Source organism: Phocoena sinus, chromosome 12, assembly GCF_008692025.1.
Source record: "Phocoena sinus isolate mPhoSin1 chromosome 12, mPhoSin1.pri, whole genome shotgun sequence".
Taxonomy (NCBI): Eukaryota; Metazoa; Chordata; class Mammalia; order Artiodactyla; family Phocoenidae; genus Phocoena; species Phocoena sinus.
The window spans coordinates 25,470,417-25,492,993 of NC_045774.1; the positions used below are offsets into that span (position 1 = coordinate 25,470,417).

Consider the following 22,577-nt stretch of genomic DNA (forward strand, 5'->3'; position numbering starts at 1 on the left):
TCCTGGCCCAAACAGGTATGCTGTGGCCTGCGGATACCTGATACTTTCTAGTGTTACAGCAAATCTATTATTATGCTGAGCTAAATTTGAATTATTTAGTGAAGGCTTAATAATGAATTTTGACTTATTTTTTTAAATAGCCTTATTATTTTAACTTATGTAACAGATGTGATCCATTATGTAGGTAACTTTGCAAAGCTAAGAATACAATTTTACTTTACAGAAAGGTTTTCTTTTTTTTTAAAGAGGAAAGAGAAGTAATTTACACTGTTGCTTAAGAAATCTGTTGTTCTTTTTCAACTGCACCGTACCTTTTACAGTTATTGATGCTTTTTGAAGGCAAGAGCATTTTATTTGTAGAAAAACTGAGGCTAAATTTATAGACATTCATTTTATAGGGTGTGGAATATACAATTAATGAAAATAACAGCAGGTGACTAAGCTGAATTATCTATATTTACAAGGTGATAATTAGTCATAAAAGAAGGAAGGAAAGAAAAGGATTTATTTTAAACTAATATAATTTCAGTTAGAACAAACAATGAAATTCAGAAGGCTCAAGTTTTATACACGTGTCAAATAATCTAGCTAGTTTTCTTGTTGATTAATTAAGGTAAAATTTTTCTTTCTGTCAGCTCATATTTAATTGATGTTTATGTGACATTATGAAGATATTTTAAGATTTACAGCACTTGTGGCACCTTTGTATCACCAGGGGCCTCCAAGTTCATGCCAGCAGGGAGCAAGTACGGGAGAATCCTGCAGCAGGAATTCCAGCTGGTTCTTATTATTCACGGCAGGTATGTATGTTCTATAAGGTCACCATGGACATTGAATTAGTCAATACTGAACCATCGCTTCTAGAAGAAATACTGACTTAGGTTCCTGTGAGCCTCTGGTTACAACATTTTCATCAACAGATCAATATATAACCTCGTTTTATGTGTGTTATTGTATAAAGGTAACTCATTTAATATATACTGTTAATTCACTAACATTGAACTCACAAAAAACAACACTGTAACTTACGCCTTAATGACGCGTATATAGCATATATCTTCTCTGAAAGGCACATCCCAGCCTTTTTGCACTTAGGAGCACTAGATAGCACTTCAGCACTGCTTGGGGCGCATTTAAAATAGCAAAATCACCAACAAGAAGCACAAAAATGTGAAAAATGTGGCACTAAATCAACTGTGAAAAGGACACTCGTTTACCATATAAGACCTCAAAGTAGAAGGCAGAGCTTAGCCTTGCTCGACCTCAGCTGGGAACGTGCAGCCAGTGGCTCAGCTTTTTCACCACTCTACGCACGCACGTATCCACCTGCAATCCAGAAAGTGCTGTATTGATTTGGGGGTTACAAATATATATCAGCAAGTAGGTGAATTTGTAAATATGGAATCTGTGATTAATGAGGATTGACTGTAAATGCTTCCTGCACTAAGTTATATTAGTCACTTCCATTCATATTTCATTGATCAAAGCAAGTCATCGGGCCTTAACTGACTTCAAGGGGGTGTGAAAGCGCAATCACACTGTGTCGTCAAAGAAGATTTCAAATATTTGAGAGAAGTACTGATGCCAATTGCTGAAGATATCGTTTGGTCATTCATTGATTATTCCATACTTGTGGCAGATTTTAGTTCCCAAATATAGTTGCAGCATTATCTCCCATCCAACATGCTGTTCTTATTCTGGGACTTTGACTTACCTCCCATTGAGAGAATGAGGTCTCTGCTCCCTTTCCTTGAAACTGGGCAGACTGTGTGACTTCTGATGCTAGGTCATTAAAGACCTCCACCTAGTTCTAAGGACACCTACTCTTAGAAATACAACAACCATGCTGAAGGGAGGAAGCCCAAGCAGCTCCACAGAGAGCTATGTATAGGTTCCTAGCTGATGTCCTGACTGACAGGTGGCATCAACCACCACACGTGTGAGTGACCAAGGGTTCAGATGGCTCCAACTCCCTGTCCTCCAGACAGCCTCCATTCTTCCAAGCTGAGGCCTCAGAGGTCATGGAGCAGACACAAGCAGTATCCACAGAATCTGTGAGCGTAATAAAATGGTTATTTTTTATGCCACTCTGTTTGAGGTGACTTTTTTTCAGGAATATTAACTGGAAGAGTTATATGTATCATCTATGTATAGTGCTGTAGTAGGTGTTCGTGGGTTTTAGAAGTGTATAAAATTTGGTCCTAGTCTCCATATATTTTACATTCAGGTCATTGTTTAAAATGAGGCCATTCTTGTACCCACAATGTAATTAAATAATTGGTCTTTTTATAGTTACCATGATCTCAAATATGATAACTATAAAATGGGTAGCAGCTTGGTATTCTAACAGAAAATGTAATGTTTTATTTTGCTTGGTTTCTTCTTTAGCTTTGGTGAGAATTTTAATACTCATCCATTAGTTAGACACAAAACAACCCACGAAGCTCCATTTACACTTAGCACTTTGCTCAGTGCCTGACACGTAATTGCTTGATAAATGTTGAATGAATGCCAGTCAGAATTTATCAGACACAGACCGTGATCGAGTGTCTTTAGAAAGCACTTGTGGGCTTCCCTGGTGGCGCAGTGGTTGAGAATCTGCCTGCCAATGCAGGGGACACGGGTTCGAGCCCGGTCTGGGAAGATCCCACATGCCGCGGAGCAACTGGGCCCGTGAGCCACAGCTACTGAGCCTGCGCGTCTGGAGCCTGTGCTCCGCAACAAGAGAGGCCGCAATAGTGAGAGGCCCGCGCACCGCGATGAAGAGTGGCCCCCGCTTGCCACAACTGGAGAAAGCCCTCACACAGAAACGAAGACCCAACACAGCCATAAATAAATAAATAAATATTTAAAAAAAAAAAAAAAAAAGAAAGCACTTGTGAACCACCTTTCTCATGGGCCACAGAAAATGAAGAGGCATTGATTGAATGTGGGGTTGAGGATAAGAAAGCTAAGGTCTAAAGCTGGGAATGTCTTTAAAAATTAAAACATAAATTCTAATCAATATGAGGCTGATATAACTTCTGAGACTGTGGTGTTTGTAAAAACAGAGGGATATCCACACTGATTTTAAAAGGTTCATGCGTTGAAGTAAAAGTAGACAACCAAATACACCACAACTAGGTGGCTAATGTTCTCAAAAAGCTCTTAAAAGAAATTAATATAAATTCATATTTAAATATATTACATACATTTTGTGTTTTAGTTTGGTTTTTATTATTAATTTAATGTTTAGAAACATGGGGAATTTTTCCAGGTTCATATTTATTGTACAAATGGAATATCATTTGATGAGTTGATATTAGCTTCTCTAGGGCTGAGAACATAATGGATGCAGTAGAGACAGGTTGGACTCCATAAATGTTGCTTTCACATCTGCAACTCTTTTGGACCTGCACTTGAAATACAGGATAACCAAAGCAAAGCCTGCATATGTGGTCTGTACATGGTTCATTCTACTTGTGAGAGTGTAAGTGTTGACATTTTTTTTTTAATACCAGTGAACTGGAATTGGGTATCAGTTTCTGGGCCTACAATAGCTTCAATCCTGCCATAGTCATGAATTCTATAGCTTGCGTCCTTCAACATGTAAAGCCATCCCTCCACCAGATCAGAAGAAGGTGCCTCCTTCAAGATTAAGAGTCTGGCTTTCCATCCCAGCTCTCCTACTTCCTGGTGTGTGACCTTGTGTGACAGAGCCTTATTGAATCTGTTTCTTTATTTGTACAAATGGATGGTATTCACCTCATATGATTTTTGAGGATTCCAAGAGATAATGCCTGTTTATCTCTTAGCCCAATGTTTTGCATGTTGTGTCCTGCTAAAAAGTATTTATTAGTATGGTCTTTTGTGAGTAAAAACCCTGGACCTGTTCATTAAGAACTGAAATTGGTTCTTTGAACTCACCTGATCCCTTGCCTATTGAACACACATATTGCGTTCTTATACATTCTGCCTACAGCAGAAGACTTACTGAGATCACTTACTTGTTTACTTTTATGATGACGTTAACAAAATGAGAGGAGAGAGGGAGGGAAAGTGTGGCTAGAACCATTGGGTTTGTGTAGGGAGGAGAGAGAGAGCACAGGTGTTTCCTCTGAAAAAATTCAGATCTCTCTTCTCTTGCCTGAAGCTGGCTTGCTTTGAACTGGGATAGCCTCTCTCCCAGGGCTGCATTATAACTGTGACAGGCCCAAGGTACTTTTGCCTTGGTGGGTCCCTTCCTCTGTAGAAAAATACAAAAATTATATTTTATGACTGTGCTGGTATAAAGATGAATATAATTTTGACCCCCAAAGTTAACTTTTAAAATTCTGATTGTAAAAGAAATTAAAATATTTTTATGGGCCCCTAAAACTAATGTGAGCTCTAAGCATGGTGCCAGGTGAGGCTAATGGACAGGCAGGCCCTGTTGTCTTAGTTTCCCTACAAGAGAGTAAGAACACATGATGTATTATAGGGGATGATAAATACAGAAAGGCGCTAGTACTGACTCTGCCTTTTTGGCAGATGTGTGTTTTAACATTGTATCCTTCTAACAACCCTCTGAGACAGGTCTTATGAGTGTGATAAAGGAGTAACTAATGAATAATTTAGAACCAAGAAGATTCAGTGTTTGAAGTGAGAAAATTTAACTTTGGCCTCACCTTGTTCCGAATCCAGATGGAGAAGATGAATGCTAATGTTGGCCCTTCAAAACATCCAACTATGTGTATTGTCTGAAAACGCTGGGGAATTGGAGGAGAAGGTAAGTTTTAACTCTATATTGAGAGCCCTGCACTGCACTGAGAATACGGTGGGACTTAAGAGTTTGTTGATGCTTTATGATACTTTATTCTAACATCAGAAGATGGTGATCTCAGTTCCTTTACCAGGGGCTGATTTGGTCTTTGGGACCACATGGTTTCTGAGGAACAGTTGTGTGTAATTCTCATCTTTCCTCTTCTATAGGTAAGGTTCTCTCCCCCAACCCCCCGCCAGCTTCTTTCAAGATTTTTTCTTTATTTTTGATTTTCTGCAGTGTGAATATGATGTGCCTAGGTGTAGCTTTTGTTTGTTTGTTTTGTTTTGTTTTGCTCTGTTTTTGGCATTATTTCTGCCTGATGTTCTCTGAGTTTCCTGGATCTGTGGTTTGACATTAATGTAGGGAAATTTGCCACCATTGTTGCTTCAGATATTTCTCCTGTTCTTTTCTTTCTCGTCTCTTTCTGGGATTCCCATTACTCGTATGTAACCCCTTTTGTAGTTGTCTCACAGTTCTTGTATATTCTGCTTTGATTTTTTTTTTTTTTTTTTTTTAGTTTTTTTCTCTTTGCTTTTCCATTTTGGAAGTGTCTATTAACATTTCCTTAAGCTCAGAGATTCTTTCCTCAGCTATGTCCAGTCTCCTGATAAGCCCATCAAAGGCATTCTTCATTTCTGTTACAGTGTTTTTGGTTTCTAGCATTTCTTTTTGGTTCTTTCTTAGAATTTCCATCTCTCTGCAGGCATTGCCCATCTGTTCTTGCATGTTGTCTATTTTTTTTCCATTAGAGCCCTTTGCATATTAATCATATTTATTTTACATTCCTGGTCTGATCATTCCAACAACATTCCTGCCATCTCTGAATCTGTCTCTGATGCTTGCTCTGTCTCTTCAAACTGTGTTTTTTGCTTTTTAGTATGACTTACAATTTTTTCTTGAAAGGTAAACTCAACGTACTAGGTAAAAGGGACTGCAGTAAATAGGCCTTTAATGATGTGGTGGCTGGTGGTTAGGTGTGGGGCAAGGGAAAACGTTTTATAGTTTTATGATTAGGTCTCAGTTTTGTAGTGAGCCTATGCCGCTGGGCTGTGAACTTCACACGTGCTTCTCTGTTGCTATTTCTTTTCCCCCATTAACTGGAACAAGATAACTAGCAGAGCTGGAGTTGGGTATTTCCCTTCTGCAGAGTGAGACTAGAACCAGCTGGGGCTGGGAATTTCCCTCCCCCCAGGTGAGTTAGGCTCTGATAAAACCCCAGCAGGCTGGGCCCTGGTGAAGTAGTTTCTCCCGAGGGCAGATCTCGTTAAGAAGATCGGCATGTGCTGAGGTATTTCAAAATGGTTCCTCTTCTCCTTCTGCTGGAAGCACGAGACGGTTTTCTTCCCAGAGCTCCACTGTGAGAATCTGGTAGGGCTCCTAGAGGCAAGACTAACTGAGTTTGGGCCCCTCTGGAGTTTTTAATTCTTAAATTTGTGTACTCTGATCCTCCAGCAATCCTTCGATTACAGTTTAGCTTTCCCCACCCTGGCGCTGGTCCCTGAGGACATTTCTGCTTGCGGATTTCTGCTCAGGTAAGTTGTGATTCTTTGTATCTGCCTTCTGCCTAATTTGGGGGACAGCGGTTTGTGACCTCAGTTCTCTGAGGGATTTAAGAAGAGTTGTTGATTTTTCAGTTTGTTCAGCTTTTTCTTGTTGTTAGGATGGAGGAATGACTTTCAAGCTCTTTTCACGCCAGACCAGAAACTGGACTCCTTTTCCTTTGTATAAAATGTTACCTGAGTGATATTTTCTCGTCCCGTGTAGAACTTAGTGAAAATGTGCACATACTGGTCACTGTTCCTATTATACTCCCTCCCATTCTTAATCTTTTCTGGCCACAATTATTGCTTCCCCAGATACTTTCTAGCTGTTAAAGGTCTAGTTCTTTCATCCCTGGATCTTTTTTAAAATTCCACTCTCCGTCTCGGAGTGCTAACAGCTAGTACTACCCATGGGTGCCAGTTGTGTCAACATTTGAACAAGGATGCACTGTTGACACCGTTGTTTCTAATACTCTGCTGGAAATCCTGCTTTGTGAATTGAATTGGTGGCAGATACACATTGGGCTGATGGCTTCGGGAAGGGGTTTACAGAGAATGCTGGGTTATAAATGATGGTTCAAAGCTGGATTTACAGATCTAGTTTTCTCTAAACCTGTTACCGTACGTCTGTCCACAATGAAGCTCACCTGTATTTTGTACCCACCCACATTACCTAGAGAAAGGACTTTCAGCCTTGCTTTCGTATTAGAATCACTGGCTTTATTTCTGTTTAATTGGTCTAGATGGGTCTTGGTATCAGTATTTCTAGCAGTTCCTCGAGTAATTCTACCATGGAATTAGGGTTGGAGTCCACTGGTGTGCAGCAGGTTTCAGCAAACTTTTTTGCTAAAGGAACCGATAGTAAATATTTTAGGCTTTGAGGGTCATATGGTCTCTGTTGTAACTACCCAACTCTTGATGTAGCAGCCATAGGTAAGTGGGCGTGACCGGGTTCCAATAACTTTATTTCTAGCTGCCAAAATTCTAATTCATATAGTTTTCATATGTCATGAAATATTTTTCTTTTGAGTTTTTTTAACTATTAAAAACTGTAAAAATCAGTCTTGTCTCAGGATGTACAATTAACAGGTTGCAAGTGAGGTTTGGCCTAGGGGCTGTAGTTTGGCAATAGTTCAGCTGTAGTTTATTTTCTTCAGTGCTTCAGTTTGGTTCCACAAGAGAAAATGTTTCCTTAGCTACATCATTCACAACATCTTCAATGAGTCCTAACATTGACTACTTATTTCAAGTAAGTCTATCTAACATTTTTAAACATGGCAATGTATTTCCTTATTAGCCTTTGAAATTGTGGCAATTGGGATGCTTTTGTCTACAAGTAACAAGCATGGCTTAAATGGCTTTAAGCAGTAGGAAAGGTATTCTCTCATTAAAACATAGATAGTTGCAGGGTTATTCAGCTGCTTGACAATCAACAACCCAGGTGTTTTCCATCTTTCTACTCTACCATCCTCAATACTAGTCCTGGCTGATGTCTTGCCTCATGGTTGCAGGATGGCTGTTGCGGCTCTAAGCGTCACATGCAGATACATAACATCCAGCAAAGAGGAAGAGTATCTCCTTCCATGCGTTTATTTTTAAATGAGGCAGTCTTTTTTAGACCAAGCCTCTCCTCCTGTGTAGATCTCTCCTTCAGTCCCAAAGATCAAATCAGCCACCAGTGAAGGAATTGAGATCACCATAATTATCATGATGCATCCCTGTCATCGGGCGGGATCTGGTCTGCCTCTCACAGGGGGTTCCAGGATCCCAGAACCAAATCAGGGTTCTGCTAGCAAGGGAAGAGGAAGAAATGGCAGTTGAGAAAGACTCAATAGAGTCTCCCAAGAGAACTAGATTCTTAGGATTAAAAAAAGAAGGCTGTCTGCTGAGCTTTTCATTTCCATTTGTTTATTTACTTCCCTTAAAGACCATTAGAGAATTGTTCAGTACAATTTTCCTGAAAGAAACATTATTGGTTTTTTTCACTCAAATAGATTATATTTTGCTTCAGCCCTCAAAGAAATTATTTCTATCAGATTATGTTTGAAAAGTAATGCATCCTACTTTATTTTTCTAAAACTGTACCATATCTAGCACAAAAATGTTCATGTCAAAAAAGCTTTAAAGGGGCTTCCCTGGTGGCGCAGTGGTTGAGAGTCCGCCTGCCGATGCAGGGAACACGGGTTCGTGCCCCGGTCCGGGAAGATCCCACATGCCGCGGAGCGGCTGGGCCCGTGAGCCATGGCCGCTGAGCCTGCGCGTCTGGAGCCTGTGCTGCGCAACGGGAGAGGCCACAACAGTGAGAGGCCTGCGTACCGGGAAAAAAAACAAAAAAAAGCTTTAAAGAGTCATTTGTTGTTCATTTTGAACCATCAAAATGTTGTTTAGTTTTGTAGTTTATACTGTGAAAACACTAAAAATAGTTTCTCCCCCCCCGAAATTACAGCAATGAGTACGAGTTTAAAAACCATGTGTGGTTCTTATCCTGATACCCACCCCTATGGGTATCCTGATACAGCCTCCAAGTGGTACATGACCCACCTCTACCTCCCCATTTGAAAATCATGGAGGGAGATTTGTATCCCATTCCAAACTCAGAGCTATGTCCATCCTGTTGTGAGTGCTGACCCCCAGTCAGGAGCAGGGACTGAAATTCCACATTTGCAATTTCTTGGGAGACCAGCTGGTACCGTGGAAGCTGCTCTGGCCCAGGATGGAGAGGCCAGGCTTCTGGTCCCAGCTCTGCCTCTTAGGTGGTATTTAACACTGGACAAGTTACTTAACCTCTCTGAACTCTAGTTTTCTGTTTTTGTTTTTTTTTGCGGTACGCGGGCCTCACTGTTGTGGCCTCTCCCGTTGCGGAGCACAGGCTCCGGACGCCGCAGGCTCAGCGGCCATGGCTCACGGGCCCAGCCGCTCCGCGGCATGTGCGATCTTCTCGGACAGGGGCACGAACCCGCGTCCCCTTCATCGGCAGGCGGACTCTCAACCAACCACTGCGCCACCAGGGAAGCCCTGAACTCCAGTTTTGACATCGGCAAGGCAAGAGTTTGAACTATGCGATGTATAAGATTCCTGTTAGAGCTTATCTGTGTTTCTCTTTACCATGGGATCCAAGATTTCGACTTTTCCCTTCCAATGTTAAACTGATTTCTATTCTTGTTCCTGCTGCTTGGTGAGGACACACACTGTCACTGTGTCCCCCAAGATAATGTGTCAGAGCAACTACCCTTTGTTCTGCCACAGCACAGTCAGACAACCCACAGTATTCTAGTGTGAGACATTCGCATGTAACTAAGCCAAATCCTCTCATTCTAGGAAGCAAATCAGAAAGTAAGCAAGAGCCACACTACAAAGGAGAGAATTTTGGAGAGCTTTATTTTTTTTTAAACTAAAATGTTTGCAACTGTCCTTTATTATTAATATTGAAACATTTCACCATTATTTACTACTACAGCTCTAGAGGTGTTTTTCTCACCTTCTAGAACTCTCCATGCATCTTCACACAGAAGTGGAATGATGAGGCCCTGAAACACTTCTGTAGGAAGAAAAGTTTTATTTTGGTGGCAAAAGCAGTTATCTTTGGCTTATCAACATTTTTCTGTTTTTCTTTTCAGAGCTCCTTTCTATGTTCACTAGTAATTCTTTTTCTTTCTCCTTTTCCTTCCTATGTTCACTAGTAATTCTTTTCCTTCACATAGAACTTTCTTGTTTTTCTCAGGGCCGTTATATGTTATAAAAGAGCCCGGTCATCTTTAGAACGACCTGGGGAGACTTCTCCCTAAGGAACTTGAAAATGCATTAACAAGATGGACGTTTGTCAAGCTCCCCCCATCCCCATTCATCCAGGTGAATTGCAGCTTCTTAGGTCCAGAGGCCCTTGTCCCCCTGCTCAGGAGGGCTCAGTGAAGGGTGGAGAGCTGTTTTAATGGTTACAAGAGCGGTTTATAGTGGCACATCCAGTCCAGGTGAACCCGCTTTATACTGAAGGCCCGCATCCAGGGCCTCTCCTCCAGGGGCGTTCCTGGTGGCCTCTTCATAGGAGGGTGGTGAACCCGAGAGAAGGGCTACCTCCCCGGGCAGTGGGGAGTAAGGGAAGGTCTGCTCGCTGCTCCAGGGTAAGCCCGGCAGGAAGTCGGTCACCTCTCCTGCAGGCGGGTGCTCTGGAAGGTCGAGGCTGGAAACCTGCCCGTGGGGCCGAGAGGCCTGGCAGTGGCGATGCAGGAAAAGCAGCAAAAAAGCCAGGAAGAGCAGGACGGTGGCTGGAAGAAGGATGCACAGGAAGGGCTCCACATCTTCCTTGTTGGAACTTATCTTCTGGGTGCCCTGGAGTTAGGGAACGGAATTGAGTTAGAAGATGGGGAAAGAAGACCGCTGCATTTCTAAGGCTGATCTCTGTCTTCGTCTTGTATTCTCCTTATCATTTACTGACTCTGAAAATCACTCTAATCATTCATTTATGCCAATGAGCTTGAGCCTGCATGAAGTAAAGTGTACTTCCGTGATAAAGTATGAATTCAGAATGTCCAAAGTACACAAGGGTACCCTACAATATTTCCCCTGAAGTAAAAATTTTAGGATAAGTTTTAGTTGGCAGGTCCATCACTCATTCTTTGAATGAGAACTCTTACTATTTATGTACTTATTTTGTTTAGAATTAGACCAATAACGTTTTATTGCCACAGAAGGATTATATGGAACTGACTTCTTTAATTCTGGAGTAAAATCTGCCGTTGGTATGTGCTCAGATCTCATGTAATCAACATTTGAAATCCGATTGGATAGCTGATGCTTATGATGATTGAGATTTTGAAATTTCCTCAATATGTTTTTGCAATATTTGTAAGATAAATATGGAAATTTGGAATTCTCTCAAGAAAAAGAATTGCAGATAAATTTATTTGGCTGTGTTGGGTCTTTGTTGCTGTGCGTGGGTCTTTGGTTGTGGTGAGTGGGGGGCTACTCTTCGCTGCGGTGCACGGGCTTCTCATTGCGGTGGCTTCTCTTGTTGTGGAGTACGGGGTCTAGGTGTGCGGGCTTCAGTAGTTGTGGCTCGCGGGCTCTAGAGCACAGCCTCAGTAGTTGTGGCACACGGGCTGAGTTGCTCCGCGGCATGTGGGATCTTTCCGGGCCAGGGCTCGAACCCGTGTCCCCTGCATTGGCAGGTGGATTCTTAACCACTGTGCCACCAGGGAAGCCCAAGAATTGCAGATAAATTCATTCTTAAGCAACCTAAAAGGTATTGATTTTTCACAATAATGATGGTTCTTGATGGAGCAAATAATAGGCATGAAATGATACTCCAACGGCAAGGTAGAAAAGCCATATGAAAAATTAAGTCCTGTTCCAAATTGCATAGACATTGCTTTACACAAAGCTACTAAGAAATAATGAAGTATTAAAAAGCTTCTGTTCACTCACAACACATGTGAATGTTAGCATACACTACTACAGAGGAAAAGAAAACAGTGTAAAGCCTTATAATTGTGTTTAAAGAAACAACATATTAAGATCTTTGTCTACTGATTTAAAATAAAACTTATAGTAATAAAACTATGAAAGCTGAGGTTTTTGCCTTGATTTTGGTGGAAAGAACAAATGTTTTGCTGGTCTTGACCTCTTAAGAGACTGACTTATCTAGTGTTGTTCGTATAATCTTTTATAATTCCTAAAGAATTTACAACTATGTTGTTAATTCTGACTCAAAATTAGATGGTTTATTTAATATTTACACTGCTAAATATTTTGTTTTCTCTAAGATATGAGTTAAGATATTTTAACTTAAAGTGCATACAATTAAAGGTTTTCTTGGGAAGCAGAACATCATCTTTGGGCTTTGACAGCTGTGGTCTTGAATTCCAATATGACCTTCTGATACCTGCGTGACCATGAACCATTCACTTGCCCCTTCTGTATCTACTTTTTCTTCTCTATGAAATGAGAATAAGAACATCTTTTTTGGAGGGTTGGCATGAGAATTTAATGCATCAATGAACTATGAATTCTTTGTTTTCTCACACATAATCTAGTTTATCAAAACTATTAACTAAAAATCTGTTGTGCTGTAACAAGGACTTTTATTATAAAAGCTATAAGAACTCAAATAAATTTACTACAGTTATTAAAAAATCAAGTTGGACTGAAAAAGCAATTTAAATATGTTTATTTTCTTCCACTAGATGAATCATTTAAAATGTTAAAGCTATTATCTCTTAATACTTAATCACTCTTCAACCTTGATAAACAAGAGCCATTTTGCATAACTGATTTTTCCTTCATTCTCCTTCAGTAACTGGATGATAATAGTTTCTAAACAGTTGTGGGCATCAAATTTTAAATACTCTATTTAAACTCTCTAACTTCAGTATGCATAGAATATGAAGATAGTTAATATTCTATTTAAAAGCTTTTCTGTAATAGAGCCTCTTGCTTACCATTATGCTATTAATGCTATTAGTTGCAAAAATTTGTGAAAACAGAGATGCTACAGTCCCCTTCTGTAATTGGTACATCCATTGGTTATTTTGTCCAAATATTGAGTGGCACTGAAAGACTTATTTAATACCGCAGATTAGGACAATTTCTTAAGATAAAGAACTCTTCTTCCTTCCTAGTTAAGAGATCACAGAGCTATGAAGGAATTTATGATGGTATCCTTAATTTGTTTATTTAATGATTCATGGTCTATTGGTTCAAATTGTTGTGGATTTTGTTAATGCAGAAAGGATGTCTTTTTTAACATCTTTATTGGAGTATAATTGCTTTACAATGGTGTGTTAGTTTCTGCTTTATAACAAAGTGAATCAGCTATACATATATCCCCATATCTCTTCCCTCTTGCGTCTCCCACCCTCCCTATCCCACCCCTCTAGGTGGTCACAAAGCACCAAGCTGATCTCCCTGTGCTATGCAGCTGCTTCCCACTAGCTATCTGTTTTACATTTGGTAGTGTATATATGTATATACCACTCTCTCACTTTGTCCCAGCTTACCCTTCCAGGATGTCTTGTTTTAGTCAAATATTCTAATTGTTTCACTACCCTCAATGTGGTTTTTTAACTTTTAATATTTCTCAAGGACTTTGCTGTTCAGGGAATACTTTAAAGAAATAACCAATAGAAAGTGTAACTGCTGCAGGATATATCATATATATGTGTATAACTTATTTCTGTTAAAAGTGGTTTTAGAGAATTTAAATACCAATCTCACCACTCGATTTTCCAGAAAACAAGAAAATAGGTTTGTTTCCCCCTTTCTGATGGGACAGTAGTATCACTCATTTCCCTGCTGATCGTAAAATTAATTCTGAGTTTTTAGGTTTCTACAAATATTTTTCCTTAATGATGCCTCAGATTGAGACTTCTTTGGGGATTTCCCAGGTAAAGCAAAACAGCTGCTGCATTTCTTAGTGAGAGGCAAAGCGTCCTTAGCCCTCTGCTGCCCTTCCTGAAGTAAGATCCTTCGCTTCTGCTAGTTCTTAGAAATAGCTGGAGAGCCAAAGGGAGTCTCTCTCTCTTTTTTTTTTTTTTAATGTAGACTGAGCAAAGAACAAAGTTGTCATACCAAGGCATAAAAATTTGTTGACTTCTAGCTTCGCTGTTCTTTGATATATTTGATATACCAAGCGTTCTTAGAATATATTTGTGACAAGTTTTACTTGAGTTTATCATTGTCAGAAGATACCAACTTTCAAGGTAGTTCCTTAGACCAAGCCATTCAGTGAATTCATATTTTTGTCACACCTGTAATACAAAATGTTGCCACTAAGTTTTCCTAAAAATGTAGGCATTGTTGGTTTTAAAGCTAACAAAGATACTTTGGGGAAGAAAAGGCATAAGTCATAGGTACAAACCTGCAGGTGGGTTTCCGGAAGAGGTAGGCTCGGTTCACTGGTTAACCACTCGTATGTCCCCCTGCCAGCGTGGCCAAACTTCTTCCAGCTGCTGCCCATCAGTTCCCGCATGTTTTCACCTGACTGATGTGCCAGTCACCCTTCCCCCTCGCTGCCCAGATTTCAACAATACTGCTGCTTCTTGGCCTGCATCCAGCTTGGATGAATTCGGCTGATGGCTGTTGGGAAATTTGTTCTGAGTGTCAACAGGGAAAAGAAACCAACCAGAGAGACCTCTCAGGACTATATTTAAATTCAGTGCCTCTGGGTTTGCTTTTGTGGCCTTTATCACTGTAAGGATCGGAGTCAGATATTGGATATGGAATAGATTTCAGACAGAGGAGTTCTTCGCATTCGTGTTACTATAGTGTCGCAAATGGTCTCAGCGAATAAAGAGCTGTTTGTATTTAGATGTAAATACGACCCTCTCCCTTCCCTTACCATATCCCTCTCCAGACATATAGCTGAGCAAGAACTATCCAAGCTGAACTTCCTGTAATTATTTCTGGATTCTGTGGTACAGAGAGAAGGAGTATTTGGTAGTGAAGCAAGACTCATTAATATCATTTTTGTGAATTATTTAGATGAAAGACACTAAATGATAAAATTGTACACAAGCCAGAGAGACGATAGCTCCGACTGTTTGGATGGAATGTTTGCTGTTTTCATAGTCTTAGTTCTGATTACGTTGTGAACTTTATAAAATTATTTATATCAAGCAATAAGAAACTTTCAGTTTACACATTCACTGAGGTAACTTCGGGATGTTTAATTCTACTGGACATTTAAGACATGACAGTTGGATCCTTTCTTTTAGTAGAGTAAACTTTAGCTTCAAATATTTACTCAAAATGTTACAGCTCAGAATTGCAACTACCCACGTTTTTATCCAGGCATCCTTTTCATTCAAGTGATTGTTATGATTGTTAAGTGGGATTCTTTTCTCTTAATTAGGATTCTCAATCTTTGGCCCATGGTGGTCTGTGGATAGGTTTTGGGGAGGGTGGTGAACTCTCTAAACTTTTAGGTACATCTAATTTTCGTGGGAGGATCCATAGTTTTCATTACCTTTTCAAAGACAGCTGCCCTCCCCAATACACTTTGGCACTTTGTCAAACTTATTTGTGATAAAAAAATTTTCACTAAGTGTCCCAGTGTCTCAGTCAGTATCCTAGTGTGGAACACCCTTGTCATTTCATCCTTTCCTTTCTTCACGTGGAATGAGTTGATTTTGTGCTTTCGGTTAACATGTTGCTTTGTTCCATGGATGTGTTCCTATTTTAAGTCAATCCTGTATCCCCACTTTGAAACATCAGGAGCACCTGGAGACCAGTGCACTATTTTGCTTTTTTGCATGTCAGTGGTTTTGCCAATACTATGCCCTCAACTCCTTCTCCATCTTTTTTTTTTAAAATTATTTATTTATCTTTGGCTGCATTGGGTCTTCGTTGCTGCACACAGGCTTTCTCTCTTTGTGGTGAGCGGGGGCTACTCTGTTGCGGTGCCCGGGCTTCTCATTGTCGTGGCTTCTCTTGTTGCAGAGCAAAGGCTCTAGGCACGTGAGCTTCAGTAGTTGTGGAACGTGGGCTCAGTAGTTGTGGCTCGCGGGCTCTAGAGCACAGGCTCAGTAGTTGTGGCACACGGACTTAGCTGCTCTGCGGTATGTTGGATTTTCCTGGACCAGGGCTCGAACCCATGTCTCCTGCATTGGCAGGCGGATTCTTAACCACTGTGCCACCAGGGAAGCCCCTCCTTCTCCATCTTATCTACTTATTTACTTTCCTTCCTTGAGAAGCAAATAAGCAAGTTGGAAATATGGATCAAAAGCATTAAATGTGAATCTGTAACGTTGACCCTCCTCCAGCATTGAATGAATCAGAAAAAAATTACTGCTTTTATGGATACATTTTTGGGGGGACCAAGAAAAAGAAACATTACATAAATAACATGTAATACATCAGAAGGTGATAGATGCTGTGGAGACAAAGCAGAGAAGGAGCAGAGTAAATGCTGAAAGAGGGAGGCATTTTTAAAGTGGGAAGTCAATTAGGATCTCACAGGGAAAGTGATATTTGTGTAAAAAGCTGAAGGATTCAAGGGACTGACCCATGAAGGTATCAGAAGGAAGAGCACTGCAGACAAAGGGAATAGCCAGTGCAAAGGCCCTGAGGCAGTCATGTGCCTGATAAGTTCTCAGAATGGCTAGTAGGTCAGGGGGGCTGGAGCAGTGAGCCAGGAAAAAAGTAGAAGACAGAAGACAAGGTCGGGGAGGATACATGGATGGGAGGTGGTCGGGTAGCACGGAGTGCAGGATTTATAGAGCATTGTAGGAATTTGGCTTTTATTCTGAGTCAAATGATGAAGCAGAGGAGTGACAAGATCTGACTTCATTTTAAAAGAATCACTTGGTCCTCTGCATTGGAAATAGTTACAGGGATTAAGGGCAAAAGTAGAGAGACCAGTTGGAGCTCTTTAAATCAGGGTAGAAATAACGGACCAGACTAGCGGAAGTGGAGGTGGTGAGGTTCTAGATATATTTTAGACTTAGAGTCAATAAGATTTCATGAACTAAAGGTGGTGTAAGATTGAAAAACGATCAAGGAGGAAGGAGGATTCTGTTTTAGACTTGAGTAATAAGAAGGATGACCATTGAAGGGGAAAGACTGGATGGGGCAGATTGTTTTGTTTTTTAGGCAAGATGAGTAAAGATCAGGAGTTGAGTTTTGGGCATGGTAAGTTTGCAATATGTGTGAGTTTGTGTATTTGACTTTGGAGTTTAGGAGTGAGAACTAGACCACAGATAACAGCTGGAATTCATTGGCAGGGAGATAGTATTTAAAACTATGAGACGTAATGAGATCACCAAGAGAATGAGGGTCAGTAGGATAGGGGGACAGAGTGAGTGGCCAGTGAGGGAGAAGAGAAACCAAGAACGTGTGGTGTCCTGGATCTAAGGGAAGAAAAAGTTTCTATAAGGAGGGAATGATTATCTATCTCAGAAGCCACTGTGTGATCAAGTAAGATGATGAATGAGATTTACTCTGGGATTTAACAAAATGGAGGGAAGGAGTGTCATTGGTTGTTTGGATAAGAGCAGTTTTGGTGGAGTGGTTGGGGAAAAGCCTGATTGGAATGGTTATGAGAGAGAAAAAAGAAGAATTGGATGTGGTGAATATCAACAACTCTTGAGTTATGTTGCTTGAAAGGGGATCAAAGAAATGATCCAGTAGTTGGACAGAGAAGTAAGATCAAGAGGGTTACACAGTAAAACAGAGCAAGTTAATAGATTATAGAGAAAAGAACATATCAGTATATGTCAGCAATTCCACTTCTAGGAATTTTTCCTAAAGAAAGAATTTGATGACTACTCAAAGATATATCTACTGTTGAAAAATGTTTTAACAAATCTTAGATGTCTATAGTAACAAACAACTAGAAATTTTTTAAATTCTACAAAATGATAATTGGTTAATAAATTAAGGTAAACACATCTTATCACCCGAAACTAAATACCAGAAAGATGTAAACATGCTTACCATGCATTAAGAGAAACTTGTCAGAAAACTGCATATTTATTATAAATTTCCATGTCTCTGCTTATAGAAAAAAGTCAGTGTTAACAGTGGTAATTTTTCTAATTAGTGGGATTGCGTTGTTTCTTATGGGACTAGGGGTCTTCTTTTTGCTGACCCACACTTTGTAATTGTTCATGAATGTGTTATACAAGCAAGACAAAATAGTTTCAAGATCTGTCCATCTTTGGAGGCCCACGTGAAAGCCACCCTGTTGTAATATCCTGCAATCGCCTGCCCTCCACCTGAATTAGGAATGAATTACAATGTTCTCTGAATTCCCACAGTTATTCCAATAATATAACACTTATTTAAGTCAGCTTTGTATTTCAAAAACAAGTTAGGAAATTGTTAGTTGACTCAGAAAGGGGCTCACTGAAGAGCTGTATAAAATAATGTTCTCTGGTATGACTTCAATTTATTGGGATATGCTTAGCCAAGAGAGCCAATAGCTGAATTTACTATAACTGCTTACAGAAATGCTGTAGTATTTAACTCTAGAAAGTTATACCTGTGTGGATTTTAGCAATCAAAGTGGTTTTTTTTTTTTAGGCCTCCATAGTAGATGATCTTTTTCTTTTCTTTTTTTCTCCACACTAAAAGGCAGAACACTTCCTGTTATTTCAGTAGGCTTTTAGCTAAGATTTTTCTGTTTAGGACTTTTATAGCTTGATTTTAATTATAAACGCTGACACAATTAGTCTGAAAGTTTGATTAGCTATTTCTAAAACTTCTCTAAGTATTTTAGAACTGAGAGAAGAGTTTTTCCATGCTCTACTTAATTCTTTTCCTTCTCCCTCTCTCTCTTTTGAAATTGACTTGTCTTCACCCATTTGGTCTATTCTTTCTTAATTCCCTTGAACTCAACATTATAAATTTTCCATTTTTATTTTCAGGAACTACCAAAACTTCTTGGTTTTCTCCTGATTTGTGGAACTTAAGGGAGTTTGACTTTGTTGTGTTACACATTTCATCTTCTGGGTCAGTAATGGAGAAAAAGTCCTTGAAAACTCAAGGTCAGGGAAGATTGAATTAAGCGAAAGATGCCTGTAAAATGGTAGGGTTTTTTTTTTTTTTTACATTTAATTTCTAAGCTAGTAAATACATTTGAATTTTAGCCACTGGTCACTGCACTTTCTCAAGATGCTATTATAAGAATTAAATAAACATATTGGATTAGGATGACTGAAAAACGAATCAGCAGATGGCAGGCAGTACTGTGACGAATCACTGCCTGCATCAGAGCCGGTGGAGCCCCAGGGATTCACCTAAGGGTCAGCAGATCTGGCCTTGGTTTTTGTTCAACTTTGGCCCTGATAATCTGGAAGGAAAGACATAAACAGTTTGACTAAATCCACCAACAATATGGACTGAAAAAAGAAGCTACCCCAGAATGATAAACCAACAAGTATGACAATAAAAAAAGAAATTATTGATATGAAGTTTACTTTGGAAGAATATGAGCACTTACGGAAAGGGAGGGTTGAACAGAAGATTTAAAAAAAAACTTTTTATGAGGGAATAATATAAAACAGAACACAAAGATCTTCTGTGTTCAGTTTGATTAATTTTGACAGTTTTATTCACTCCTATAATCACTGCCTAAAACAAGATATAAAACATTTCCATTACCCCAGAAATTTCCCTCCTTCTGCAGTCAACTATTTTAAAATTTCTATCTACAATGGAAGAGTATTTTTTTAAATCTCAATTCTTCAGAAAAATCAGGGAGCAGGATATGAAATGTATAAGCTTACTGTGTTCTCTGGTTATGAACTTGAGTATTTTCAAACATTTGGCCTTTGGTTTTCTATACTTGGAATCACGGAAAATCTAAGCATATTTAAAATAGAAAATGATCACAAATGTATGGAAATCAAATTGATGAATTTAAAACAGGAACTAGTAGGTAGATACATTTAAATTAAAATTTCTCATGTAATTTATGTGTAGTATTTTTATTCATATATATGACAGGGAGTGGGTTAGACAGGGTGGAAAAACCTCATTATTTATTTGATACTTAAATTGTCATATATTATCATATTATATATTTTTCTTATAATAACTCTTGTTATAAGAATTTTTCCTAATTTTGCAGATTAGGAAGTTAATTTGAATTAAGCAAACTTGGGGGAAAAATTTCCAAGGTTTTCCAAGATGATACAATTCCATGAGCCAGGTCTGGATATATCTAATGCCTCACTGTCTGTGAAGCAAAGGAAGTTTATATGACAGAGAAGGCCGTTCCTCTTTTAACAGGTGTAGCGGCTTTATATTTGGTGTACAATCCTAGAGATGGCAAATGTGGTATGACCATAAATACGAGCCTCATAGAAAAAATTAGAACTCCTATTCTTTCTTTAGCATCAGTTATTTTTTGACGCCTCCCTGTTTTGACACCTCCCTGATTTGCCTCTATCACCAGGCACAATCAACTACCACCTCCTCTGGACTGCTTCTGTGCCATGTACATGCTTTCATTAGTTCACATGCTATATTTTGTGTTGAAATTGTGTGACTGTCTTTCTTTACTTCACTGGTAGAAGACAAAGAATTATCTTTTAAGTTACATTCTCCTAAAGCTCAGTCGAGGCCTGACATCTCATAGGCACGTGAATGCTTTGGAAAGAATGAAGTGCTGGTGTCTCATTTTATGTGTGATCTATATTACTCTTTGGAATTCTGTCAGGAAGAAGACCTCACCAGAGAGAGGCTCTTAGTGGACTGCATGCACCTGCAGTATGTGACGGGACCCTGGGGGTTGTCCTGTCAGCTGCTGAAACTACGTCTAGCCTCTGGGCCAGTGCCTTCCTCTGTGGTCTCTGCTTATTCAAACTCAGCTGTTGCTGGAACTTAATCAGTGGGCCTACGCACTGTCCTGCCATTTACTTGAGCTTGTCAGAATCCCCCCAAAGATGTTGCTAATAAAATAAGTTTAAGCAGTTGTCACTTAAAATATCCAAAAATGTTCTCAGGAGAATTTTAATCTGAATAGGGAATTTAGCAAGTAGTTTGGAATAGAACAAATACCATAACTGGCGTATGTTAGGTCGAGTACAGTTTATGAATAAGCAGGAGCTAATCTTAGACATAGAAAAGAAGGATTAGAACATTCATAACTCTGATTTAAGTACATATTTTGAAGTCCTTTTTTACATTAAACTCTTCTCATCAGTTTAGAAATATTATCATGAAAATGCTTGATGGATTTGACTTCACGATTCAAAATCAAAGAGAAATGAATTCCAAATACATCTTGACTATGTGCAGCCTGATAATTGACACAAAATTTCTTCCTTCAACAAACATTTCAACATGTTTGAAATAGTTATATTATTAAAGTCACAACGTATAGGTTCCTGATATTCTTTCCCCTATAGACATCAGTCAATAATTATGTGAGTTTGTCCAAATAAGAAAAAAAGCTAAACACCCCGTCCATGCCCTTGCAAACACACACACTTATGCTAACAGAATAAAATCTTTGTTGGATTTGTGATTACAGGCAGAATTATGGAACTTCCATTCTATAAAAATTAGGTGGAGGGACCTTTTGGATTGTTGTCTAAAATGTTGTCCTGTTTATTCTAAATAATATTATATAGAAAGATTTAAGCAATTTGAGGATGTATTTTCTTTTGGCAATAAATTAATCAGGTGTCAAGCTAACCAGAAATGAGAAGCTTCTGTTTACGTAGGCCACAATTGCCTGCTCCAAGGCATTTACCTCTACTTTTTTTCTTTTACTCTAGTTTATCACAATTAATTTTAATCTATCTGTTCTTTATAATCAAAATATAAGCACAAATAATGCATTGAGAGACTCATTCTCAATCAAAATATAAACATAGGGAAATAATCAAAGCAGTAATTTTCACTAGAATCTCTTTAATATCAGAAATGGATGTAAATGACACTTAACCTGTTACCTTTGCATGGCCAGCGTACTATTCCACTTAGAGTTCTAATAAGGCAACAATTTCCCAGGAGAGCTTATACATGACCCAATTACATTTCATTTCCTGATCATGCTCTCTCTTTTGAGATTTTAGCCAAGAGGAAAAATAAAAGTTTAAAGGATAACAAAGGATATAAAGGATTCAAAATCTAGGTAATCAGTTTTTGAATAACAATTGAAAACTCATTCTCTTTTTGGAATTTTATGAGAAATTATAGGATCTGAAACAACATAAATGCCCATATACAGGAGAATGTTTGAATAAACTGTGATGTGTCCCTACAAAAGCACACTCTGCAGCTGTAGAAAAGAATAAGGAGCATCTCTATGGATGGAGGAATGAGAACATGGCAATAGGGATAAGAGGGAGCAATACTTCTCTGATTATACCTTTTTGTATCTCTCTGACTCTTAGAATCTTGGCAATGTCTCACATATTCAGAAATTTTTATTTTTCTCTAAGTTGACCGATTTTATGTTTTCAAATTTATTGTCATCATTGGTATTATTTAAAAATCACACCTGTGTCTATGGTTAAGTTCTTTTTTTTCATCCCCAGTTTTATTTGTGCCTTGTAATATTTTTCATCTTTGAACAAGATTATACAGATTTGTCAATTTTATTAATCTTTTCTAAAGACAATATTGGGCTTCTTGAGTCTATCTTTTCTATTTTATTAATTTCCACTCTAAAATGTTTTTTTCTACCTTCTTTTAATTTATTTTGCTGCTCTGATTATTCTAAATTTCTTGATGAATGCTTAACTCTGGAAAATTTTAGTCTTTTTTCCTAATATGAGGATTTTAGGGCTATAAATAACCCTCTAAGT

At 38.9% G+C, this 22,577-nt stretch overlaps 1 protein-coding gene and 1 pseudogene across 1 annotated transcript; both read right to left on the minus strand.

Annotated features, from left to right (window-relative positions):
* Positions 1 to 3,310: 3,310 nt before the first annotated feature.
* Positions 3,311 to 3,588, minus strand: LOC116763276 (annotated as a pseudogene).
* Positions 3,589 to 10,303: 6,715 nt separating this feature from the next.
* SMIM28 (small integral membrane protein 28) lies at positions 10,304 to 14,287 on the minus strand. The gene is given in 3 exon segments (XM_032650926.1): positions 10,304 to 10,326; positions 10,329 to 10,650; positions 14,177 to 14,287. Coding segments are annotated over 3 exon segments (456 nt in total).
* Positions 14,288 to 22,577: the final 8,290 nt, after the last annotated feature.